Consider the following 26,927-nt stretch of genomic DNA (forward strand, 5'->3'; position numbering starts at 1 on the left):
TGTAGCAGAATAGATATTTGCTAATAATTTACAAAACAGAAACATACATGATAGGTAAAATTCACAACAGAGACAAGATCGCTCAAAGTCATATTTCTTTTGCCAAGAAGTGATTATGTGTCATCTGTGAAAATGACCGTCCAGTTCTGCTTTAGTCTCTCACTGAAAAAAGTTGCCATAGAAAGAACTCGGTGGCCTTGAGTCAAGGGGACCAGAACGACTGCCATAGATGCTAAAGAGTTGGGACTGTTTCATATGTTCTGGGTTCTTCTGTTTCTGTGTCCAAACATGCACCTGTCCTTGTTCTCTTCTACTGGTTGCTTCTGGTCGAATAGTGCAGCTTAGCTTCTTGCAAGAAGTTTTGGAAGGCAGGTTCTTCATGGCTTTCCTCGGTCACTATAGCAGAAAACAGACGAGATGTGTTAGCAAAGTGAGTCTCACTAATGCCTTAGGACCCAAAAGGCCCTCATAGAAATCAGCATCACCATGTCCCAAAGGTGTTTTTTTCAGGAGGGAACTGGACTTTCTAGGTTTTTTTGAAGACATTTCGCTTCTCATCCAAGAAGCTTCTTCAGCTCTGACTGGATGGTGGGGAATCCCATTCCTATTCTCCACCATCCAGTCAGAGCTGAAGAAGCCTCTTGGATGAGAAGTGAAATGTCTTCAAAGAAAAACCAGAAAATCCAGTTGTTTCTTGAAAATGCACCTTTGGGACAACCATGACCTGGGTGATTGAGAATCTATATAGACATTCAGCATCACCATAATCCTTTGCTGGATTGTACAATGAATACAAAACAGAGTTTTTATTTACTGAATTTCTACGCTACCCATCTTTCTAATGCAGTAACTCTGGGCAGCTTACAATAAAAGTTAAAAAGTGTAAAAAAAAGAATTAAAATTAAAAGTTAAAAATTAAAAGCCAAGATGATGGGCAGCATGGGGCAGAGAATTTTCACTATCCCATCAGCCGCTCCCAGTATAGTAGGTCCCTGTTGGGGGCCCAGGCCAAGTAGCAGAGCCAAGTTTTTAGACGGAGCCCACCTCGGATAGGAGAATATTCCAGAAGGCAAGGGCCCTAGCAGAAAAGGCTCTTCATCTGGACTCCCCCAGCCAAAAAGCTGGAGCCAATGGGATACAAAGTAGGACCTTGAGGCAGGTTAATCCCAATCCCAGATATCCTGGACCTATGCCATAAGTGGGCTTTAATTACTGTTAGGAACTCCATATAACGCAACTGATGGAAAAATGTTGCCACTCTCCCTCTTGGCTTGCCTCTTGCAATTTTTAATTCCTCCTAATCCTTCAGAGCTTTAATTACCTTTATGATCAATGTCATCAGTATCACTATCTTGGGCCTCTTCCTCCTCCTCTTCTGGATCCAAAGTTCCTCGGGTCAAAATCAGTTCTGATGGGCCTAATGAAGATTCTGCCACTGAACCTTTGGACCAAAATCAAACCAAAAAGCAATTTTTCAATTTCTTCCCGTGCAGGAGGATGAACACCTTGTCTAGGAGTTCCATGCCAGGAGTTCTTCAAACTCTACAAGGTCAGAAGACGGTGTATAAACGTGATGCCTAAATGAGGGCTCTGGGCAGCTTTTAGAAATTTAGCAAGGAAGCAACAACAGTTGCTTAGGCCTATAGCTATAGCATAATACCTTGCCAGATGAGGTGCCATATCCTCTAGGTAAGTGCCAAAAGTAAGCCAGTGCATACAAATTCTACCAGCAGCCCTTCTTTTTCTTCTTCTGTGCTTCTCTGTGAAACCAAACTATTTCCCATATCGATTACTGTATATCCTCAAATATTTAGTGGAGCAGATAAAATGATGCCAGCTATGAAACTGAACATACTTCTAAATACTGCTCAATGGTTTGTTGGCTTGTTTATTAATCAAAGTTACATAGGTGTCCATCTCACCAAAAGTGGACAGCACACAGCAAAATAAAATAATGTAAAAAATTACCGATATAAGGATCCATGCTCATAAATATTATTAAAAAAAAAAAAGATACAAACCCTAGGTGATGAGAGGGATAAAAATGCCCATCACAGCATTTGAGCCATGTCAGCAAGCCTCCTGTACCTTGGGAGCCCCAGGCCCAATAACATAACAAGGTCTTGAGGCCTATCAAAAGAAATGGAGCTAATCTAATTTTGAGGGAAAGGATGTTCTATTAGGCAGCCGCCATGGCAGAGATGGCACATCTCTTGGGGCCGACCAAATGTAGTGGGACCTTAGTTAATGGGAGCCACACCATGCCAGATCTGCTGGGGGGAAGGGGCTGATATAACTAGGGAGATGCAGTCCTTCAGAGAACCTGATCCCATACCATGTAGGACTTTAAAGTTTAAAAGCGGCACCTTGAATTGGACCTGGAAGCAAACTGGCAGCCAACGCAGCTCACATAGTAGAAGTGTAATAACATGCTGTTCTAGGAGTGCACATAATTGCCCATAGCACAGTATTCTGTACCAGCTGAAGCTTACAAATACTTCCCAGGGACAGTCTCTGTCTCTGTGGAGATTCTCCTGTACCTGAAACTGCTGGGCTGTTCTCCATGGCAACAGGCCCCATATCTCTCCGTAAACTTTTCAGTTGTTCTTCCTGCTGCTGCTTCTGAGCTCTTTCCTGTAAATGAAGAGAGAGCATTCCAATAACACGTTTTTTTCTCTATGCATTTGTATCCCAATTTGCTCTCACATTGGAACGTAATATGACATGAATGTAGTTTTCAGATTACCTCCAAGCTTCTTAATTTTAATTAAAATTCTCTTGGCCCCTCAGAGGATGCTTTAAGTTGTAATTATATCCCATCCCCTTTCAGAAGAGGCAAAAAATGAACAGAAATCCAACCCTGCCTTAAGGACTAAGAGTAAGAAGGAAGATGTATGGAAAGCTTAGGGACTTGCCAGTGAGAAATAGCGAGAAACACAGACTTACCTCACGTACTTCAATTAAGCATGTTACTTTGATTTTGGGTTTACAGTATTGTTCAAACTTAGCTAATTAGGTTTATTTAATAAATCTACATTAAATGAAGAACTGTGTCAACCCTGAAGCAAATTGTGGTTTAGTATGTTCAGGCATGTCATGTCAACATGTCATGAATTAGTAAATAACTGCTTACCGTTATCTTTTTATTATTCATAGAAAAGAGATCTAGGTTCTTACATAATTGTACATTAACCCAAATCACTGCTTTGAATTCACTTAACAATGGAAAAAGAAAGGCTTCTGGGCCTATACTCTCAGGGATTTTGATTTCTTCATCAGTCCTAGGATTTCCTGCCCCCCCCCCCCATTTCTTTTATCGTCTGATAGGTGAATTAGTATTTACAGCTGAAGAAATGCCTTTTGGAGCTGTATATGGAGACTCTCAGTCATTCCAGGTCATGGTTGTCCCAAAGGGGCTTTTTCAAGGGGCAACTGGACTTCCTGGTTTTTCTTTGAAGATGTGTTGCCAACTAGAGGAGCTAATAAGATGGTTTTGCAATGTTGTAGGTGACAGAATTGTTGCTGCTGACAATGGGAGCTGAAGAAGCTTCTTGGATGAGAAGTGAAACGTCTTCAAAGAAAAACCAGGAAGTCAGGTTGCCTCTTGAAAAAAAAGCACCTTTGGGACCTTTTAGAACTCCAGTGTCAGATGTGAACAACCAGACCCATGTAGAGTTCAAACTAGCTACTCAGTGGTTCTTTTCCTATCATACAGAATCTCCCCAGACTGGCAGCTTTTGTCTGGGAAAGACCAGATAAAGCTCAAAGGTGTTTGAGTGATATGTGTGTGTGTGTGTGTTTCAGACCTCTTATGTTTATATGGCAAATACAAGCTAATTCCCCGCTTGAGCCCTCCTTCCAGCTGGGGCAATTGCTCTCCAACATCCAGCAGCACAATTGGGGTGGGAGGGCTTATATCAATACAGCCCAGAGCATCAAAGTATATGCATGTACTTACCAATTGCTTTCTTAGACGCTCATATTCTGGTCGATATTCTCTGGAAGAAGAAAAAAAGGGGCTTTACTTGTTTAAAGTATATGCTGCTGCCCATCTCATCTGGTGGCAACTCTAGACATTTTACAAACCATTAAAAACCATTTCATATAAAAAGGTTCTTCTCACATGGTCAGCAGTCCTGAACAGACATCACTGTTACAAGTAATCAGTCTTAATCAGTGTATGTACTTGCAGTTTTATTTAATGCTAAAAAGAGAGGAAATTTTTCTTATAAGCCTAATATCTGCTCCAAGAATGAATTATTTTGTGGTGCCCCGTGAATACCCATTGACTCTGCCTACTGTACAGTACATCAAAAGATGTGATATGGAACTGGTTAACAGTTGAAGTCTCTAACACAAACAGCAAATAATTGATTTCTGAAGATTTTTGTGAAACCTAGTATATCCATAGAGTACAAATAATTGGAAGCATTATTTGCCTAAACTCTTTCTTTCTTTCTTTTTGTGCCTTTGAGTCAGTATGACTTCTGGTGACTGCCTGGACTTGTCCCTACAGTTTTCTTGGCAAGTTTTTTTGGAAATAGTTTGCCATTGCTTCCTTCCTGGGGCTGACACAATTTGACTGGCCCAAGGTCATCCAGATGCCTCTGTTCCTAAGATAGAACTAGAACTCCACAATCTCCCAGTTTCTAGCCTGATGCCTTAATCACTACACCAAACTGGCTCTTTCTAGAGTTTCGAGGCAACCTCAAATTCAGTTTGAGGTTTGCAGAGTGCAAATTCCCATTTGCACTCTGATTCAGGTGACCTAAGGGCACAGATAAAATCCCAAGTGGCCTCAATGGCTCTCAGAGAGTGGTAATGACCAAATGACTGCAAAGAAATATGACCCTTCCTTTCCCCCCGGCCCCCATCTTTTCAGAACTAATCCTTCCATCTCCTTACCATCCTGCCACAACCAATGAAGCTTCTTGGGTGAGAAGTGAAATGTCTTTCAAGGAAAAACAAAGAAAATCTGATTGCCTTTTGAAAAAGTATCTTATTCAAATTCAGTATGTCCCAAAACTCAGATATTCCTCAGAGATAATGCACAGCGTGTCAGGTTACTCTTGCTATTTTTCTTCCTTTCCTGAAGAAGACTCACCTTTCATATTCATCAACAGCTTTGGATAAATGTTCAAAAAACTCATCCATCCCTGTTCCCTGTACAGCGGAAACACCCACCACCTACAAGAGAAAGTTGTTGACAAATTGGATGGCTTTAGAAATGTGGACTTAAATGAATAAAAGCTCTATCTTACTTGACTTGCTTAACTTCAACCTATCTCTTTCCATTCAGCATCAAAAACTGTAATTACTTAATAACGTTTTTAACAAACCAGCCTGCAGACAAAATATACTGCACCCTTTGCAGTGCAAAAGAGAGCACCCACCTGAAGTGAGTTGTAGAACTCATCTAAAACAAGACTCATAGAGCGAGTTAAATTACTGGCATAGCTGGTTTCCTGACTGAGGGCATCTTGAAAAGCTTCAAAGTCCTGCATCCATTCAAGTGCAAAGCTATGGTCAATGATGTCTGTCTGAATTGAGAAAGAAAAATAGATAGGGTGTATACTTATATACATTTAAGCAAAACATAGAATATAGAAACAGCTCCTGCCAAAGAAGTCTTGCCAGAATCTTATCCATTATACCTTTTTACCTACAGGCCCAGGAACAAGGATCAATGACCTCATCATAACTGCTGATTTTCTAGAAGTGGTAGGGAAAGCAGACTGATGGCTCTTCATTTCATTTGCACAGAAAAACCATGATAGGAAATGAAAGACAGCAGTATTATCAAAAACCCAATAGGCAACCTATGAACTACTGTGATCAATTCAAAACTTTATCTTTTAAGAAGGAAACAACACGTTCTGAGGAACATAAATAAGATACTGGGAAGATTATTCAGCACAATCAGGAGAAGCAAAATTAAACCACTGGAAGGATTGACATCGGAAAACTTTGCCTCTGTGCCCCAAAGGACAGCACTTAAGATTAATGGTTGAGAATCTCAGCAGATTTTATTGGAATATAAAGTCAGTGACTCAGCAAACTTTCAGGGCTCTAATTATATCTAAACCTGGGTTCTTCAGATACTTGATCAATCATTTTAGCATCATTCTCAACATTTTTTTTCAGAGCTTCAATATGCCTTATGAGATGGATGGATGGATTGAATACAGTATTTCATATTTTTAAAAAAATTATTAAATTCATTGGCTGCCCATCTTACCACAGGGTAACTCTTGGTGGTTTACAATAGTAAAAGGATAAAATTATATAAAATGTATACACAATACAAACCAAATATTATAAAAATATACTCAACCCTAACTAAAGATGGGAAGGAAGTGGGATGAGCGGGGCGGGGGGGGGGGAGGTGGTCTTTGTATTTAATCTGTCAACCACTCCCCCATGTGAAGCTCCCTCCCCAAGCCAACTGGCAGAACCAGGTCTTTAAGCTCTTGTGAAAGGTCAGGAGGACTGGAGCTCACTCCAGGGGAGCAAGAGCAATGGTAGAGAAGGCTCTTCTCCTAAACCCTGCCTGCAGGAATACCCTGGCCAATGGGGCCTGCAGCATGCCTTCACTGCCAGCACAGGTGTGGTGGGCCAATCCCACTGGGATGTGATGGTCCCTCAAATGTTCTTACGCAACATTGTGTTACTGACAGCTTAATTTTCTGTCCCTGCTCAAATGTTCCCTAAATGTTGGAATCTGGCCTTTTCACGGTATTTATATATTGTTGACATTTCATAAAGATGTCCAAAACAATCTCAAGGGGATTGTCCCAATTACTCAATATCGATGAGATCCCAATGGTGTAAGACATCCAACTCGTTTTGTATTTACTGAACTGTTTGCCATTTTAACTATGTAATTTCTCTTCAAAACTATTTTTTTTTCTTGGGAGATAGCAGAAAATGTGAGTAACAACAATATAATATCATACCCTAAATATAAATTGGATATCACAATTTATCCTTACATTCTTTATTGCTTCTTTGAACAGAAAAGCCAAAGCAAGTGGCAGCATTTTAACTGAATTTAGCTGATCCCAAAAAAGTTAAACAGGACTTAATCTGGTCAATATTTCAATGGGAGACAACCTGGAAATCCCACAGCTACAATTAAAATGGAAGTGAAGATTTCCCCCCCCCCAATTGTGGAACAAGGCTATAGCACATCTATTATGCTGTGAAAACTATACAGACAACCCCACATCCTCATCAGGTGTTGAGTTTGAATAGGAAGCCTTCACTTAAAAAAAAAGAGAGAGAAACAAGAAGGTAGGGCAGACAGACTGTGTTGATTTAATATTAAAAGATGGTCTCACTGATATCTAGCATGTAGTGGATTATGGAACACCCCACTCACCTTGTTCATGACCACTATGAATGGGAGCTTCGTTTTGTATAGGATGCTGAAAAAAGAGTGGATGATCAGAGATAAAAAGGTGGCCTAAGGCATTGTTGCTTTAATACTTTTACTGAAAAAGAATTTTGCACACCATTCAAAACTACAGAAACATAAACAAAAAAGGAAAAATGATATGAAATAAAAGATTATACACAGCAAAAGACAAAGGAAAGTAGGAACAAGTAGGAGCTTTTGGAGGCAGCACACACTCTGAGTAACACACACATACCCCTTTGAAATCAGCTTTCCTGGTGGAGATGCTTGAATTTTCCCTGGCTTTTAAATTTATAACATACCCTGTTGTAAGGTGATTTACATTTTTGTTTAGGAAACCAGATATAAACCAATTAAATACAGTGAATGTTTGTGCTGGGAAAGCAATTGGTACATGTAAATAAAAGTCTGTGAGAACAAGAACTACATTAGAATTTTTTAAAAAACCCAAATCTTTATCCCACAAAGAGGAATTGTAAGGAAAGTGGGAAAGTACCTCCTACCTGCAAGCATACAGCATGTTAGACATGAAGGTAACAGGATTAGTGCTGCGAGATGTGTCCATCACATAAACCACTACCGATGGGAAAGAGGAAGCCTAAATAGACATATTAGGATTATTGTTAACAAAGCAAAGAGTGTTTCCCTCATCCTTAATTAACTCCCAACATCAGATGAATAGAAGTCACTAACCAGGGCTTCTGTGATGATAGTGCCAGAGGCAGACCAAGTAAACACTTCAATCTGCCCAGGTGTATCTATTAGGACATACCTGCAAGAGAAAAGATTTGTTCTCACACACACTCAGAATATACAGAAAACAATTTATGTCTTCATAAAGACAGCAGTATGTACTTGTTTGTTTCTGTTTCTGAAATTCAAGCCAGAGCCACTACCCACACAGACAAGAGCTGAGTCCAGGTTTAATTATTTCCTTTTCAAAACAAAGGATGAATTTGTGAACCATTTTCCTTATCAAATTAATGTAAATGACCATTTTAGTTCAAGAGATTTAGGAGAGATAAGGCATAATTAGTTGCTCAAAGGAATATTTCTAAAATATGCCATTTGCCACTTCAGCCCTGTTTAAATCTTTTTTTATTCATTTAGGAATTGAAACTCATTTCAAAATATTCCAAATCACACACACACACACACACAAAACCCAACCAAATGTTTACCTCACCTGTGTGAGGAAAAAAATGTGGGACTACTCAGTATTTTGTGACTGAATATACAATAATTTTCATAATTTCATATGTATCCATAGCTTTCCAAAAAGGTTGGAGAACCCCACCACTTATTAAGTCATCACAATTGACTGCTGGACTACTTCTTTTCCAAAGACAACTTGACACATGCTTTGCCAGTATTTGAATCTCATTTTAAAATACTGCTGAACACAATTTTTTTAAATCACCATGTCCTAGTTTTAGAACTCTGGCTCCCTTTGATATACCCATCCAGTAGGCTTTTGACATAATAGGTATTTTAAATTCTAATTTTAGACCTAGGATTCTGAGTAATATCACCTGATTATTTCTTCTAATTTATTGTTGTGTCATTTTATCGTTTTGTGAGTTGCACAGGTTAAAAACTAAGATAATGTTAACAAGATCTATAAGGGGAAAAAAGGCAACTTTTCCTATGTAAGGCAGGTCTATTTAATATAAGGAATGCATATATGTCCCTTCTTAAAAAGGGGCCTGCCAGTGGCCACCCCCTTCCTCCCAGCATCAGATTTATCATTGACTCACTGGGATGCAGTCTGTCTTTTTTCAATGAACTTCATCACCTGATAAAAATTAAAGAGAAAATACAGTTTGCATACAGAAATAAAACTGGAGTTTGCAGAAGAGCTACTAAAGCAAAGGGCTCTTAGTATCACAAAATTACTGTAGTGACATTCTTCAATTTGCAGCTATAGCAATTAGATTTATATACCACTTCACAATGCTTTATAGCTCCTCTCTATGTGGTTTAGAGAGTCAGTATGCTCCTAACAATTTGGGTCCTCATTTTACCGACCTCGAAAGGATGGAAACATTGGCAGTTAACTTCTCCAAACTTCAGCAATGACCAGACAACCCACAATCCCTTGGGTTATCAAACTGTTTATAGTGTGTGCTGTATAGCTCAATGGGAAAACTTTGCTATTGCTAAATATAACCCAGAATACTGAAATTTTCAGAAAAGAATATTCATCAGCTTACCGATATTGTATACTGTATACCAGCAAAATCAGTTAAGCAAACATGTACCTGGTCAAATCTTGTAGCAAAAAGATTGAGGGATGTCACAATGCCACCGTTTGGGCCCAGCGCATATCTGGAGCTAGGTCAGGAAAAGTTGAAGAAATCCAATTCATTGGGTCAGCATATTCCCCAACGCAATGCCACAAGAGATCAACAGAAAGCTATACTATAGAGTCAGACATGAATGGAACAACATGCACATACAGCAATATACACACAAATAAATAAAGTGATAATGCTACATTTTGAAGAAATAGCCAAATAAGGCAAGGATACTGCTTCATGACTTCTTTGTAATTCACTGTGTCCCGGATATCTTTTAAAAAAAAAGGAAAACAGGATGGAAATTATACGAAGCCTAATTTTAAAACAAATTTAGAAGGAACATATCTTATTGTTATCTTATATAACATATCTTATTGTTGCTTTACTGTTCTGCTTGAATTAACAGAACATAATTTACTTTTAAATTTAACACCCTCCCCAATTTTTCCTACTTTCTCAACACTTGTTCATCATCTTAAGTGCAGCTCTAATGTTTCCTTAAGACTCCCTAGGTCATGGGTGTCAAACTTGATCGCGTCATGTGGCATATCGCAACATTTTTTGCCTTTGCAGAGCTGCAGTGGGCATGGCCTGCGTGTGACGTATCTGGCCTATGGGCCGCCAGCCTGACACCCTTGCTCTGGGTAATTTCACATCAAGTAAATGTGGAAATCATAATCTAAACATACAGATTTCCAATCCATCCTAAGCAACTTTCAACAAAGATTTAAAATTAACATTAGACTATAGATGAAGTCGTCATCAATTCATATTATTGTGATCCAGTTCAATGTAATCAATTCCTTAAAATAGAATAAAATCTACCATTTATTCCTTTGTTATATACAGAACAAGCCTGCAAATCCTGAGCCACTTCAACTGTGCTCTGCAATCATAAGGAAATCTATTCACCTTCTCACATCTTACACTTACAGCAACCTCATTCAGTTGGCAATAGTGAAGGTACTTGGAATAATAGCATCCTTGTGTGGGACACTCTCTACTGGATCTATGGCACCTACAATTGGGGGAAGGTGAAGGAGCCACCATCTCCACATAGGTGGCCATATGGGCTAAACGTGTGGCAGCTTACACACACAGTGCAGTTGCTTGGACATCTGCAGTCCCTAAATTTCACCCTGAACCAAAGATTTACATGTTTGTGCTTTATAGCAAAAAACCCTAATAAATACTCTCATATTTTTCTGAAGAAAATAACTCTGGCAAAGTACGTAGACAACCACCGTAGGTGCTCACCGATATTGGCCTGGAAAGGCAGCTCGTAAACTGCGGGATCCAGATTGATGACATACGGAGGAGAATTCTTACTATGCAGGGAGGCAATCAGTCTCTATGGAAAACAAACCGTAGGTCAGCTCAAAAGAAGCCAGCAAGGGGACCAAGCAGCCCTCTTAAGAGCCTCCTTCCCCCCGGTCGATCCCCTTCCCGCTCCGCCCCGCACCTGCACCAGGGCCGTCTTGCCAGAGCCAGCCATTCCCAGCACCAGGACGCATATTGGGGCTCCGGATGCAGAACTCGCTGCCCCACCGGCAGCTGCCATTTTGCCGCCGTCTCATCCGCTTTCTTTGACTTCCGGGGCTTTCTCTTGCTCAAAAAAAAAAAAAAAAAAAAAAAGGAAGCCAAGCTTTTGACCATAGAGATGCCAAAAGAGAGAGAGAAATTGGAAAAGAACGACTCCATAGACATCGCCTCCATTGGTGGAGCATGGGAACTATTCGAATAGTTTTCCTCAACACCTTTCACTGAACGGGCTTCTCCTCTCGAAAAATTAGGCTGCCGAACAACAATCCCGTCATATTGTTCTTATACCCTGTACCGTCCCTTAGAGAACCTTTTCAAAGATGCCACCCGGACCGGCTCGAGTCATGGCACCGGCTCGAGTCTTGCTACGCCTCCTTTTTCCCTGACAGGCGATAACAGCCGTTCCGCCTTTCCTCTGTTTACAGCACAAGGACGGGGGAACGATGGCCCTATTATCGACTCGTGGAACTTCAACTCCCAGAATTCCTGAGCTAGCCTGCGGATCAGGAATTCTGGGAGTTGAAGTCCACAAGCCATTAAAGGGCCATCGTTTCCCCACCCCCGCACAGTGCTCCTGATGAACTTTGACCCACCAATCCTTTCCGACATAGAGCGGCGATAGCTAGAGTGGGCGATTATAATGCGCCATCGTCACGGAGGGGGTTTCTAATCGTAAGAGTCCCCAGTCTAAAGAAAAGGCCGCGGCGGAACAGAAAGGATGTTCTCGGCGGCGTGCCCTGCGTAAGTGAAACTTTGCGTCACCTAGGCAACCAGGAAGGGGAAACAATCGCCTCTCGCCTTTCCGCTTCCTCTGAGGCTCGAAGGGGAGGAACCCGGTCGGGCTGGGTGCTGTTTAAAGGACCGCCTCCTTTTGCGTGGCTCCTCGAGCGAAGGTCCCGCTTCCTTGATCTCGGGATCCCGCGCCGGATCGCCGCGCAAGGGAAGCAACCTGTCGCAAAGGTGAGTCATACGGCCGGCTGCTGGGAAGGCGGTCGGAGCTCCGCCGTTGCCTACAGCGAGGGGGTCCGTTGGAGAGAGCGAGGCTCGTGGCCCTTTGGGAGCGAAGGAAGATTGCGTCGTTTAAGCCGGCCGCCCATTCGTTCTGCCCTGGGAGGAACCGTCGGTTTCCGCGGTGTTTTCCCCTCTTCGGTTAGGGACTGAGGGCGTCGGTACGTTTCCCGCCTATTTACTTAGTTAACTCAATTATTAGCCTGCTGTTGGGTTTCGGCAGCTTTGGGGTCTATAAATGTATTATTTACGCTGCGTTATTTTGTGCCTTCGGGTCGGTTTTGATTCCTAAGGCTCCGCCTGCAGTTTGTGTGTGCGCGCGTGTGTGTGTGTGTGTGTGGGAAGGTTTTTCCGGAAGTGGTTTGCGCTTACAGGTCGTCCTCGGCTTACAACCGTTCGTTTAGTGGCCGTTCAAAAGTGCCACTGGAAAACGGGATTGATGACCGTTTGTCACAGTTCCGACTTTTGCAGATCGATCATGTCATCAAAATTCAGAGGCTTGGCACCTGGTTCATATTTACAACGGTTGCAGTTGCAGTCCCGGAGTCATGGGATCACCTTTTGTAAGGGGGAAGCCAGGTTCACTTAACAAGTGAGTTGCTAACTTATGAACTGCAGTGATTCACTTAACAAGTATGGCAAGAAAGGTCGTAAAATGGGGGCAAAACTCACCCTAACCCTAACAAATATCTCACTTGGCAACATAATTTTGGGGCACAATTGCGTTTGTAAGTCGAGGACTACCTGTGTTTCTTTCCTAGGGCTCAGAGAGTGTGACTGTCCCAAGGTTACTCCAGGTGGCTTTGCGCCTAAAAGCGGAATTAAAATTCATGGTCTCCCCATTTCCATCCTGATGCATTATCCAGTCCATCAAAGTGGTTCTTCTATCACAAATTTAAAATTTCTCTCAAAATTTTAGGTAATGTGCATAGAACAGTGTTTCTCACCTCAGCACCTTTAAGGTGGGTAGACTTCAACTCCCAGAAGGTGGGTGGACTCACCAGCTAGCCTGGCAGGGGGATTCTGGGAGTTGAAATACACCCATCTTCAAGCTGCCAAGGTTGAGAAACACTGGCACAAAATAAATGGAGTAATCATTGGATGTGTTCAGGTGGAGGCTGGATAGCTGTCTGTTAGGAATGCTTTCATTTTATATTAGCAATATAGCAATAGCACTTAGACTTATATACTGCTTTATAGCTCTCTCTACGGTTTACAGAGCCAGCATATTGCCCCCCAACAATCTGGGAGCTCATTTTACTGATTTTGGAAGGATTGAAGACTGAGTCTACCTTCCTCTGTTCATAATGATAACTTTCATAGTTTGCCTTTTGTAGCCAGTTGAAAAATAATTAAAACTTAAGATAACCAATAATTACATGCCTTTGTACAGTAAAAATTTAGAAAAAACTTAGTTAACGAAACCAATCATGGCTACCAAAGCTCAAATTCCACGCCCTTCCAAAATTGCCAGTAAAATACATTGTTAAAAAAATACGTTAAATATTAAGGTTAAGATCTACATGTAACCAGATGATTTATATCTGTTGAATAGGGGATGGGACTCTGTGTTAAAAGACCTCTCTCATTTCAAGGATTACAGTATGTATCAGTTCTGAAGAAAACTGCATTTATTTAACTTTAGCTCCAGTTCAAGGTGCTACTTAGTTTGAAATCAGTTGCTTCATTGGGGGTGGGGGGAATGCGATGCAAAGGATTTTTTGAAGTCACCAAGGAAGTAACGGACTTGTGAACTCAACTTCTCTTATAATTTTTGCTTATATGCTCTTTCTAATAACAAACATACTGATTATCACCTGAAGTTATTTTGACATTTGGCTGCAATGTTTTACTAGTTATTGAATTAAACCATTTTCTGAGCTTGCATGATAAATTGAACCACAAGTGGATCACATGGGTTTAGTTCCATACTCAGCAGAACTCAAAAAAGCAGACCAATATTAAAAGTGATGAAGCTTAGCATGTGCAAATCGCACCTGCCAGATTTATGTGTGGCTTGATGAGGTACTATATGAATAGTGATGCTTTCTCTTCTTCTCAGAGCCAGCAAGTAGAGGGTCAGGTCTTGGACATAATGAAGTCATTCATGGGCCAGGTACTGATTTGAGATGAAAGGGATGAAGCCTTCTGTCAAGGCTATTATGGAAGAGGAGAAGAAAGGTATGGATGAGTTTTGAAGATAAACAAAACTTAATAGTGTGAGCATAATGAAGCTTATAGGTTTTATTTATATATAACAGGTACTAGTTATATGTTATGTTTTTAGTGTTATGTTTTTATTGGATGTATTGTAAACCATTGGAGTAATCTGGTGGTAAATTAGAACCATAAGTGAATGAATAATAATATTATAACAAATATATTTGGTGTCTCTCCTTTAGAATTAGAAAGAAACTTCTCTATTTGGAATATATCAAAATTTTCCTGCTCTGTCTTGATTAGAGAGTTGCAAGTTTCTAATGATTTGTTAAAATCATATTCGTCCCTTGTAGAAATAGATGGTGTATAGCATCCTTTCTCTTTGAGTGCAAATGACATATTCTATAACTGCTTCTTTTTAATTTAGTAATTTTAAGCTTTAATTATATGTCAGAGTCTGATTATAAAAGGAAGCAGAAAATATGATCTATGCCTAAAGTTTTATTTACAATGTAACTGCAGCAATGGATACTTTAGCTGGCTAAGTAATTGACCCAACTTGAAGTCATGAGCTCAGATAATATTGTTTCTTCTTGGCATTTTGCAAAGCCACTTCGTAATTAGTCTTATTTCATGTTAAATTCAATCTTTTTAAGAGAGACTGAGTAAACAACTACAAAAAGTAGATATTATTTGATTGATGTTTTTATTAGGACAGTTGGTTTACTATAATGGTAAAGTTAGGGTTAGCTCTGTAAATTCTATACCCACGATGCCACCTAGGTGATTTGGGGCTAGTCACTTTCTCTCAGCTGTAGCAAAGGAGGAAGTGACAAGACACTTCTAAAAATATTGCCAAGGAAGCTATAGGGACTAGTCCAAGAAGTCACCAAAGGTCAACATTGACTTGAAGGCACACATACACAAAATCATTTAGGCTACAGTTGCATATGTCTTGAACCCGTATTTGCTTTTTTAAATCTATAAACTTAAAAAAGCTAACGTGGTATCTCTCCCAAGCTGGAGATTCCCACTCCAAGGCAAAGCATAAGATGGAACAAGATGATGAAGAAGACTACAAACAACTTCCCAAAAAGAAGCAAAAAATTTCTGGTGAGTTAGAGTGGTGTTCCCAATTTTCTGTTTGGCATAGATTAGGAGACCACATATATTTGTTTCCTTTGATGGATTCTCAGTTGATCCAGTCTGTGTTTGTTTGTTTTGCTTTTTCTTCTATCTTTCCCTAATGCCAATTTGAGGATCTTCAGTATTTAGGTGAGTTTTTCCTCAGGTGTAAATGAAAAATCTCACAATTGCTTGTCTTTCTCCCAGGAAAAAGACAGTCAGTGGGAAAACAACCTAGTGCTAGTCCAAAGTCCAAAAAGTGCTCTAGAAAGTCAGAACCATCAACATATGCAGCAGGTAAGATGCAGAATCCCATATAAAATTCTAGAAAGAATATATGAGTATTGTAGAAATAACAAGTAAGAGCTATCGCAGTTTAGGACAACAGCATTGGAAAAGGCTTATACAGCTTTCCATTTTGCAGTAGAATTGGAAAAGGAGACTTGGCAATTTTACATGTGCAGCCAAAAAAGGATACGTATACTGCCAAAGAGTGATAGTATCTATATAAATGCAATACTAGAGATACCTACATAAAGCTATAAGAAGAGAATCCTACCTAGTGTTTTTCAGGAAAGGTCTATGGAGATTCTCAGTCATCCAAGTCATGGTTGTCCCAAAGGAGCTTTTTTCAAACAGCAACTGGACTTTCCTGAGTTTTCTTGAAGACATTTCATTTCTCCTCCGAGAAGCTTCTTCAGTTCTAGCTAACTGGTGGGAAAGGAAAGATTTATGATGCTCCTTCCATGGAATGAAATGACAAAGTTGCTTCTCTTCTTTGTCTGCAGTGAAAGTGCTCCTACTGGATCTTTTTGTGGATTTGACAAAGGCCCAGTTGGGATAGCTGTACCTTGGAGTGCTTCAGTGATATGTTTTTGTTCTGTTTTCCTTTTGCTGGAAGAAAAGAGGTTGTCCACTCCAAAGACAAAACACCCAGCGCAGTGTTGTATATGCAGTGTAATGCAGTGAGGCATGTACAGACTTGCACATTAGGGAAACAAAATCTCTTGTTTACAGTGCAGTCCTTTCAGCGGTCCCAAGATGGTTCCATACTTGTTTGCACTCTGATTCAAGCACTCTGGGAACACAGATTGAGTCCCAAGAGGTTTCAGTGATTCTCAAGTGTTAACAACTGGCTGACTGAAAAGAGTATAAATCCTTCCTTTCCCAGTTAGAACTGAAGAAGCTTCCAGGAGAAGTGAAACATCTTCAAGAAAAAGCAAGGAAGTCCAGTTGCCATTCCAAAAAAAAAAAAAAAGCAGCTTTGGGACATTTTCAGGCAAACCTATTTTTGCAGATAATTGCAAAGCAATTTTATTTTGGAAAAAAAGATGCCCTAGAGCAGGAGAGCCAAACTTGCTTTCATTGAGGGCTGCATCAGGCTTGTGTTTTACCTGGGAGGGGGGCTGGTGAGGGGGCAGCGGGGGAATAGGGCCAGCTCAACCTAACTCGTGTTGGGGGCACCTGTGGGGCTCTGCCAGCAAAAGTGCGACCCTCCCGAGCTCCGTTTTTGCTGACAGAGGGTTGCAGAGGCCGTCGCAGCCGAAAACAAAGCTCGAGTGGGCTGCACACAGCCCTCCCAAGCTCCGTATTCACTGGCAAAGGCACCGTGGGCCGGTCCTTCACTATTTCCAGGGTGGGCCCATAGGCCAGATCTAAGCACCCTGAGGCCGGATCCAACCCGCGGGCCTTGAGTTTGACACCCCTGCTCTAGAGGCAAATGGAGCCAATACAAATCTCCTCTGATGTTCATTAGAACTTATTTCTCTGCATAGCAAATTGCAGCCCAAATCTTTCTGAGAGAATAGCCTCACTTCTAAGCACCTTATAGCCGACTTAGACAAAAGACATATCGAGTCCAGTAATGATTTACCAAATTCTTGTTTGATAGAGGAACACATTGGGAGATACTGGGTTGTCTTGCTGGAAATTATTTGGCAAAAAAATGGCTGTCTATTAAGAATGCTATAAGTTGGATCCTGTATTCATTAAGGTTTGATTTAGACCACTTCCGAGATCATCCAAAATTCATTGGCTCTGCTTCCGTAAGCAGGATATGAACTTTGTTCCTCTACAGTGGCTGGAATGTAGGAGCCCTCTGCCTCTAATCCAGGAAGTAGCCCATTCAAACATCATGAATATATGCTTCCTTTGCCCGTCCTCAATCTCCCAGTCTACAGCACCATGCCTGATTTTGTATCCATATCCCCCTCTTTACTTGCCACTTCTTTAAACTAAAGTGCTCCCCCCCATACACACACCATTTTTATTGTGCTGGAGGTGCTTTAACCCTGCCATTTTGGTGGTTCTGTTCTGACCTTGTCGCTCTTCAAAAGGAAAGCCCACTTGGGTTACCTACAGAGAAGATTAAAATGTTGAATCATCACCATCCTGTGCTCTGGCAGGAAGCTTAGAAGAGCAGTGGTACTTGGAGATTCTGGACAAGGGCCGTGTCACTTGCCCAATCTGCAGATGTGTAGTGAGGAAGACGGTGGAAGGATTGAAAAAGCATATGGCAAATTGCCACCAGGTGAGGAGATGGGAAATGCAGTCCCTGTATATTCTGTTAGGACATCCAAAGAAGGGCCAGCTATTCCAACATTTCATCTTTAATCTGGGTGATCAGACAGTTATTTCCCTAACACATCCCAAACCATGTTTCCTTTGTCTTTTGAAGTTCTGCTTAGTGCACACTGGCTTATATACAGTCATATGGTCAGAATGAGATAATACATTAGAATTCTAATTTATATGAATTTCTGTTGTGCCCCTCCCTCTTTATTGATCTTTTTTATCAAACTAAAAAATGCCAAATTATGTATTCATGCGGAAGAGATCCAAAAGTTGATCATTTTAATTGCTTATTTCCAATTTCAATAATATTCTTTTTACCATAACTGCACAATGTAAAAAGTGCGCTAGCATGACAAACTTGTCTAAAGATATTAGATTTCAACTTTATTTTAAATTTGGTTCTCCAAAGTGAAATTTTATTTATTCAATATTTATATTGAATGAATATTCCCTGGTAAGACATCATTAGTTCAGATTCAACAATGCAAATCTAATACCGGGATTTTCCCCCCTTTGTGTACTGTTTCTTTATTAAGTTGTATTTGCCTTTTAGTTTAGTTTGAAATCCGTATTTTGAAATGTATACATGTGTGCAAGAAAGATGTCTTAGGTGAAACTCCCCTAAATTGTTTAGAATGAGGATATTCTATAATGCTAAGAGTGGACACCATCATTCAGTACCATTGAATGGAGGGAGAGCTAGGGTAGCGCATAACCATTGCAGCCTAAACTCTCGGCTGTCTTAACACTTTCTATTCCTAGGAGATGTTCACATGTCAGCACTGTGGGAAACAGCTGCGCTCTCTTGCAGGAATGAAGTATCACATCATGGCAGATCACAACAGTCTGGTATGGTGCAAAGTATATAATCTATATATCTATAAAAAGTCTTGTCTAGGAAGGATCTTGGGGCTTCCAGGATGGTCAGCTTGAACATTTAGGCTACCTAGCACTTGGAAATTGGATGTGACCCCTCTGCAACAACTTGCTGCATTGCTAAAATAATAGCTCAGTGCTTTGTTCAGAAGCCCCTGTCAGGCCCCATGCCTCAGCAGCACTGAAAAGTCAGAAAATTGTCATATAGCCCAGTTGGGAGAATGGACTGATATCCAAGGTCCTCCTGTGACTGACTTGCAGGATTTTAAACTTCTGTTGCCTGTCTTGTTTTTTCTTTGTAAGGTAAACTTGCTTTGATTTGCTGTAAATAATAGCCTTGGGTTAGTCTTTCTCTTCTCTGCTTTTATGCAGCCAATTAGGAAGGAAGCCAGCCAGTTGGATAAGCAGAGTGAGCGAGAGTGTTTGCGGAGAGTCCTGAAACGCATGGGGAAGCTCAAGTGCACAAGAGAGGTGAGCTTCAGCTACTTAAGGCTGAGGGACATCTTTGCAGCTCAAGTGGACTTTCCCAAGTCCCAAGAAGAATATGGTTGCCTGTTCATGGGGAGTGGTGGGCCAGTGGATTAGACTTGTCTTCTGGATTTCTGACCATAGGTAGGGAAGAAATAATGCATCTATTTTTTCTTTCTCGGGTCTCAGGAACTGACCACTCTTTTTCTCTGCCTGCTTCTACAGGGATGTACAGGCAGCTTCACCAGCATAATGGGGTATCTCTACCACACACAGAAATGTGGAAAAGCAGCTGCCGAACTGGAGAAGATGGCCTTAAAATGCCACCACTGCAATAAAGCATATCGGTCCAAGGCAGGCCTTGTTTACCACTTGAAATCTGAGCATGGACCTGTGAGTTCTTTGGGTAGTGAATCGGGGGAGAATGGCTGGGGGAACAGATAAAGCACCCTTTTAGCCTGTCTCTTGACTTCTTCGCCTTCACGAGCCATCACAGGGATTTCAAGTCATTTTCTTTTTGAAAAAGCACTCACTAGGGCACAAGATTAATTGTTGCACGAGGAAGAAAAAGCTGAGGCCCACAACAATATTCAGAAATTCTGTTGTGTCATAGTATTTCTGATTCTATAATAAGAATCAGTTCTTATTGTTCGACTCTCCTCCCAGGTCTTTGAATAGTGTAAACAGGCAGTGACTGAAAAAACAGTTATCATAAAAACATTATCATTTTTCCTGTCAGGTGTCATTTCTCCATGAAGACAGCAGGACAACTCCTCTGAAGGACTCAAGCATGGAATCAAGCAGCATAGGCAGAATCCAGAGGAAGTCGGCTAAGGTGGCTGCCTACTACCTGCATGAATTGGCTAATGAAGAACTTGTAAAAGAGTGGCCAAAGAGGAAAGTCTTGCAGGATCTTGTTCCTGATGATCGGAAGGTACAAGATGTGCATGTTCTGTAAAGAGGGAAATGTCCAAGGTCTGTGTAGCTAAGAAATGAAATACCAGAAGTAAAAGTTCTAACTGTTTGAGAGGAGCAAATTGGTGCTTGGGGCACATAGTTTTATTTCAGTTTTGTGACTTCAGATCAGTGAAGCATCCATGGCAACAGTTCTATTACTGGCTATGACTGTATATAAAGTTCTGGGAAGAATTGCCTCTCCTTATTCCTTCGGACAGTGATTGAGCCATTCCAGGATGAGAGGGACATTTGCAGTTCTTGAGGTATAATTTGCCCTGTTTTTGAGATTACAAATAATCCCAAATCTCTGTTCATAACTGGGTATCCAAACTGATTTATTTACACCCTCCTTGGAATGTTGCATACATGGAGTGAAGCAAAGAGGCACTATATGATCCTTAGGAAGTAGACCTGAACTAAATAGAAGCATCTGGAAGGTTTATTAAATCAACACAGAGTTAGTGCAACCATGCTTTCTTTTAAATTATATGTACAAAAGCAGTTCTTCTATGACTTGATGTAATTTTCCATTTTTTCTGTGGGACATGCAAGACTATTAGGGATGATGTTTATGATTAGAATTTGTCCTTAGAAGGACTTTGTGTATCATTTCCAAGACTTTGGTGACCAGGTGTTTGCCCCTCTTGTACAGGAAATTGGAAGTTCTTAGTGTGATTTTGTCTGGGTGTTCATGATTTTTTGAAATGTATTTTTTTAGAATTGTAAACTACCCAGAATCCTTTTACAAGTTGGCCCTCCTTGACATGTAACCAATAACCCATTCCAGTTGGCTTTAGCCTTGCTAACAGTCTCTGTCCTTTATGTTAGATTTTTCTAACTCTAATATGTATAGTTGCTGGCAAATTGAGAGTCATCTGCCTGAATATAGGTGAGCTTGATTAGGCATTGATCTTGCCTGACATCAAAGCTCTTTAAAAAAGGATGATTGGTTCAAACACAGTAGGTAGAAAGGGCAGCTTCATTTAAAAAGAATTTATAGAGAAGACAGTGCCAGTTCCTGAACTCTAGTTTTTTGCTTTTGTTCTGTTCTCCTGTCTCAGCTCAAATATACTCGACCAGGGATGCCTGCTGTGAGCCAGGAGGTTCTGTGCAAGTGGAGGTCAGAAATAAAGACCTATAGACGGGTCCATTGCCCCAACCAGGTAACTATAGCCCCTGCCAGGTAAGATTGAATTTGGTGAGCAGGGAGTATGGTTTGCAGTTAAAACTAGTTCTTTTCCCCATCGCAATTTCATTAGAAATGTGATCCTGATTAACTGCTTCAATGGAACAGTTTCATCCTATTTCCAAACTGGCTCAATATATAAAACATCTGTGAAGTACTCCTTGGAGTTTGTTGCCATAATCTGCAGATCTGTGAACCTTTTATATCTGTCTGTCTTTCTGTCATGTCCTCTACAGGCACAAAGGAAAGCCTCTTTCCCAAACACATACCAACTGATGAATAGTTGTTATAGCTTTTATGAAATCCTTTTTCCTCATAGTTATCAGCCTAAGTCACTCAACCTTTACATAGTGACCTTATTTCTGTTTTATTTCTCTCAAGGGTTGTGAGTGTGTCTACGGCAGCATCTCTGGTCTTAAGGCCCATCTGGGCAATTGCACCCTGGTATGTATCAGTTGATAAGCTGTATGGAGGCCTTCTCAGTTGTTGCCAAGAAAAGTCCTAGGAAGCAAGGGAAACTAGGCATTCAGTCAATGCCAACGTATTTTCTGCCAGATCTATCATCTCCAAAAGATGTATAATTTGTATGTAAGACTTTGCCCCCTTTAAGTGATATCCGTTTGGCTCCCTCACTTAGTTTGTGAAAAATATTACCTGTGAAGACAGAAAGAACATTTTGTTTTTCCTCCAGACCATTTCACTCTGATTTTTCCATGAATAAGAAAAGGATTATGATGTTTTAGATGTCTTCAGCATGATCCAGAGGGAAGCCACCATAGTACAAAATTCCCCAGAATAAAAACTGTTGCTTATTCTCACTTCTTTTCCTTATTGTTCACTGTCATTGCTAGGAATGCTAATGATTTTGTCTTTCCTTAATTACAGGGCGAGTTTGTGGCTGGGAAGTACAAGTGTTTGATTTGTGAGAAGGAGTTTGTGTCTGAGAGTGGGGTCAAATACCATATAAACACTGTGCATTCTGAGGTGAGGAGTTGGCCTCGAAAGCATGGACCTGTGTGTGCTTTCCCACACTCCATGGTTTTAGGCCTTTTTCCTGCCTATTCTTCACAGGTGGGAGAGGGACAAGGGTTCAAACTTTTTCCTGTACTGAGAGTCAAGGTCATCAGTGTGTGTGCCCAGCATTTGTATTGTGCCTCTTCCCCTCAGGACTGGTTTGATAACACAAACCCCACCAAGAGCTTTGAAAAACTGGTAAAGCTGCAGCAAAAGGAGGCTGAGCAGAAAAGGCAACGCAAGAAGCACGTCTCCAGTCGGAGCCGTAAGAAGAAGCTGCGGAACGCCACTGCAAAGAAGTCACCAAGGCTAGGACCAGATCAGAACCAACGACAGGGGGTCAAAGTCAGCCATTCTAAGATGGCAGACTGTGAAACTAGGAGCCTGGAAGAAGAGGATTCTCTCCCTTTGAAATTCAGTCACAGAAGGGTGAAGAAATAGCCTCTTGCAGGAATTTCTGCATTGCAGGACAGGTACAGCAGGAGTATCTTATACTTAGGGAGCATGTACTTAGCAAAACTTGGGCGGGGGGAGGAAGAGAGAGGAGAGAGGGGATTGGTTTGAGGAGTAAAATCCAACTACTACCGTGTTTCTCACATAATAAGGCCAGGCCTTATTTTTTTTTTTTGACCCCCCAAAAACGGCTAGGCCGTCTTTTTGGGGGTGACTTAATTCCCCCCCCCTTGCATCCTCGGGTGGGTGGGCGGGCGGCGACAGCTTGGATGTTCGGGAGACCTTTGGGTTCGGGCCACCGTTGCTTTCCCTTCTCCCTTGCTACCGCGGCGCAGCCACGTGCGGCCAGTCAGGGCTCCTCCCTGCAACTGGAGCCCTGAGGAGACACTTGGCTTCAGGCGCTCCCGTCACCGCCTTCCCTTTGCCTTCAAAGGTAAAGTGAATTATTTTAACAACAACACCCTACTACAACAAAGCCTCCCCTGCCCGAGAGGGCAGCCCAACCCCACATGGGGAAGCGAATCTCCCGGGGCCTCTTCGGTTCCTCCCCGACCTCCCTACACTGCACGCCTCTGACGTGCCGGTCCCTTCAGCCCAGCTAGCTCTTCCACCTCAAAGAAAGGCCAGGCAGACGGCTGTGGAGCAGCAGCAGCAGGTCCGAGCCGCTCACAGCAGAAACAGCCACCACCCTTAGCCCGATACGGGGAGAACGACCGAGGTTAGCACCTGCCAGCCCGTCCTTCCCGCCTTTGGAGGCACCTGCACCGAGCGCCTCCGTGGAGAGCACTTGGGAGTCAATTGATCTCAAATTGCTCCCCAAATCCTGACTTCAACTATTTGAGGCTTTTTTTCCTTTGAAATGTTTCACCATCTGCAATTCCAAATGCTAGAAAGAGAGCCATCTTGGAAAGGAGAGGGGGGATTTTCCATCTTCCCTAAGAAACAGATATACATTTATATTTAGATATAAGATGTTTTTTTCCATGGCAAACAGTCCACATTTTCTTTTTAAACGGCCATAAAGTGACTGCAGTTATAGCTTTGTCACTTGGAAATAAGAAAGACATGTTTCTTAATCACAGGAAACTGGAAAGAGAAGAAATTCTTGGCTTGAATTCACCTCTTGCAAGTTCAGTGAAGATAGAGAGTAGAGTGCCTGGGAGGAGAACTGGTCAACAACATGAGTAAGAAGACTTTCCTGAAATTCCACTGTTCCAGTCTAGTTGCAGTAAAACAAGATCTGTTATATACTGTTACATACTGAGCCAAATGCTTGCATAGGATTAAGTTGCAACATATGCTTATGAAATATTATACCACATAGAAAATAAAATTACTAATCACTCCAGTTGTGTGTTTTTTTTTGGTGTCAAAATTATCATTTACTGTTAGTATATAATAAAAAGCAAACAACTGAATTCTTTCCAGTGGATTTAACACAGGAGCGCAGAACCTGAATAAATGGGCTGGACTCATCTAGTGAGTAATTACATTTAACTCAAATTGATCTGGCCTTGCTTGTGGATAAATTAAGTCCCCTTGTATTGTGCAAAAGTATTTACGGAATAATTAATTGATGAAGCCTTTTTAGGAACTCCTTTCTCTTCCCACCTCCTCCCATCCCTCTAACGTGGCTCAGTTATTTTCCTTATAGATCTCCTTCAGCCAATCCACAGCATGGCCTTCCTACATGGAAGCCATGTGGTACCAACCTGGAAATGGGCACAGTTCTGGAAGCAGGCCCCGTGTCAACTGGGAGGATGCACTAGGCCTCCCTGGATTTTCCCCACCACTGAGGCACCCCATGCTCCCCCTAACAACCTGCACAGTTGCTTAACCACCCCAATAGCCAAAGCAGGATCATAAAGTGAGGTGAGCGCTTCACTTAATCACAACCTGCAACCATAATTGGTAAGTTCCGCTATGGTCATACATCATATGTAATAATGCTAACAAAGCTTCTCAAGGGAGCATACAGTGGGATTATTTCTCTGACAGACCAATCAAGATGTTTTTATTCAGCATCGCTTGCAGATAAGGATTGAGCCTCAAGGTAAGGAGTTGCAAAACATGTAGGCATTGGGAAGATCCTTTGGGACTGTTAAAATGTCATGAAAGCATTAACCTCACTCAGTTGGTCTGACATTACTTTCCCCTTTAAAACCGTCCCCAGCAGGACTGCTATGTTGGCTTTATCCTTCAGCTGCCATGGGTTATATATTAACCTGTCTTTCCTTTGTATACAGAGTTTTTCTCTGGCAATGTGAAACTATAGTCATGCAGTAGGACAAATTATCTTGGGCAAAGTAATCAGTCAAGCCCAATTGGTTCATATTAACATTTTATTAGCCTTGGGAAAAGAAAATAATTGGACAACATAAAATAAATGAACAAGTTAAATGCTAAATGATCTAAATAAATAGCTATTAAATCTATTAGTATATGCAGTCTACACCTATCAGTGTCAAAACTCAGAAGAATTCCATTTTAAAAATGACTTCTATGATAATGGGAAAGAAGAATTTGATCCCCTCTCATACATATTCACACATGCTTAACTTGATTTCTAAATGAATCCATTTTTAAAAGTTTGTATAATGGAAACTCTCATCAATTGGCCAAATTTGTTACATTTGGAAAGCCTAAGGTTAATACCATACACTGCATGCTGTGTCATTGCATTTTCTAGCCTTTTATTGACTTAATAGCAGCTGAGATACTATTTTGGAGGGCAGGTTTCTGAAATTGTGATACTTGCATGTATACTATTTGACATATGGGAGATGAAAAACTGATCCTCCAACTGTATAGAAGGGATAAATTTGAGGATATTTTCAACGCTCTCCTGGTAGGAGATGCTCATCCTACTTGTATGCCTGGAGGATGCTTGGTAGTCTTGTCATTTTCAGGTTGAAGAATCCTAAGTGAGGGAATGAGAGGGCTGGTTTCCCTTAGCAGTTATGAATGGGGGTGGTGATCCACATTCCAATCTCTTTGAATGTTTATCAGTGTTTATTATTTAAAAAGTTATAACCTCAACTTTTTGTTCTACATTTCTATTAATTCAAGCCATTTCTATAACAACAAAGTCAAAACTTAAAATCAAAATTTCATTATTTTCTGAAGTCATTTCCAAATGGAAACAAAACTAGATAAATTCTTTTTAATTAAAGCAGTCAATTAGTTGCATCCAGTTTAGGTCACCACGATGTAAAAAAGATGTTGAGACTCTAGAAAGAGTGCAGAGAAGAGCAACAAAGATGATTAGGGGACTGGAGGCTGAAACATGAAGAACAGTTGGTGGAACTGGATATGTTTAGTTTAACGGAAAGAAGGACTAGGGGAGACATGATAGCAGTGTTCCAATATCACAGAAGTTGCCCCAAAGAAGAGGGAGTCAAGCTATTCTCCAAAGCATCTTGAGGGCAGGACAAGAAGCAGGACAAGTGGAAACTGATCAAGGAGAGAAGCAACCTAGAACTAAGGAGACATTTCCTGACAGATCAATTAATCAGTGGAACAACTTGCCTCCAGAAGTTAATGAATGCTCTAACACTGGAAGTTTTTAAAAGAGATCAGACATCCATTTGCCTGAAATGCTGTAGGGTTTCCTGCCTAAGCAGAGGGTTGGATAGAGCTCTAAGGTCCCTTCCAACTCCTGTTATTCTATTATATTCAGTCATTTTTGCCATCTCCTCAACTCCATCACTTATTGACCATTTGTCCTTCCATTGTGGGAATTGATATATCTTTCCATCTTCGTGCAAATAAAAGTCTTGCTGCTGTCAACACATATAGTAACAAAGTTCCATTTTTTAAACTTTTTTTATCCAGCAAAAGACTTCTG

General features: G+C 41.1%; 2 protein-coding genes across 5 annotated transcripts; one reads left to right on the forward strand and one right to left on the reverse strand.

Annotated features, from left to right (window-relative positions):
• On the reverse strand, window positions 1–11,867 carry GPN1 (GPN-loop GTPase 1). Of its 2 annotated transcripts, XM_087928665.1 has the most exons (15): window positions 11,853–11,867; window positions 11,180–11,326; window positions 10,975–11,068; window positions 9,949–9,988; window positions 9,679–9,745; window positions 9,175–9,212; window positions 8,111–8,189; window positions 7,921–8,015; window positions 7,382–7,427; window positions 5,394–5,540; window positions 5,105–5,187; window positions 3,959–3,998; window positions 2,541–2,634; window positions 1,322–1,441; window positions 1–396 (listed from the first exon to the last, which is right to left on the reverse strand). In XM_087928665.1, the coding sequence occupies exons 2-15, from the start codon at window positions 11,276–11,278 to the stop codon at window positions 311–313; spliced, it is 1,128 nt and encodes a 375-aa protein (XP_087784791.1). In that variant the 5' UTR covers window positions 11,279–11,326; window positions 11,853–11,867; the 3' UTR covers window positions 1–310. The 2 variants fall into 2 exon arrangements, with proteins under 2 accessions (XP_087784791.1, XP_026564217.1); XM_026708432.2 differs by lacking the exon at window positions 11,853–11,867 and having other exon boundaries at window positions 11,180–11,347.
• ZNF512 (zinc finger protein 512) lies at window positions 11,864–24,428 on the forward strand. Of its 3 annotated transcripts, none has more exons than XM_026708430.2 (14): window positions 11,864–12,219; window positions 14,330–14,448; window positions 15,448–15,540; window positions 15,760–15,849; window positions 17,958–18,082; window positions 18,889–18,975; window positions 19,375–19,473; window positions 19,696–19,863; window positions 20,210–20,404; window positions 21,489–21,590; window positions 21,995–22,057; window positions 22,499–22,597; window positions 22,781–23,100; window positions 24,163–24,428. In XM_026708430.2, the coding sequence occupies exons 2-13, from the start codon at window positions 14,397–14,399 to the stop codon at window positions 23,066–23,068; spliced, it is 1,461 nt and encodes a 486-aa protein (XP_026564215.1). In that variant the 5' UTR covers window positions 11,864–12,219; window positions 14,330–14,396; the 3' UTR covers window positions 23,069–23,100; window positions 24,163–24,428. The 3 variants fall into 3 exon arrangements, with proteins under 3 accessions (XP_026564215.1, XP_087784784.1, XP_026564216.1); XM_026708431.2 differs by having other exon boundaries at window positions 12,099–12,428; XM_087928658.1 differs by lacking the exon at window positions 24,163–24,428 and having other exon boundaries at window positions 12,061–12,219; window positions 22,781–23,101.
• The last annotated feature ends 2,499 nt before the right edge of the window (window positions 24,429–26,927 follow it).

Source organism: Pseudonaja textilis, chromosome 1 (assembly GCF_049901715.1).
Source record: "Pseudonaja textilis isolate UNSWEBS1 chromosome 1, rPseTex1.2, whole genome shotgun sequence".
In the NCBI taxonomy this organism is placed as follows: domain Eukaryota; kingdom Metazoa; phylum Chordata; class Lepidosauria; order Squamata; family Elapidae; genus Pseudonaja; species Pseudonaja textilis.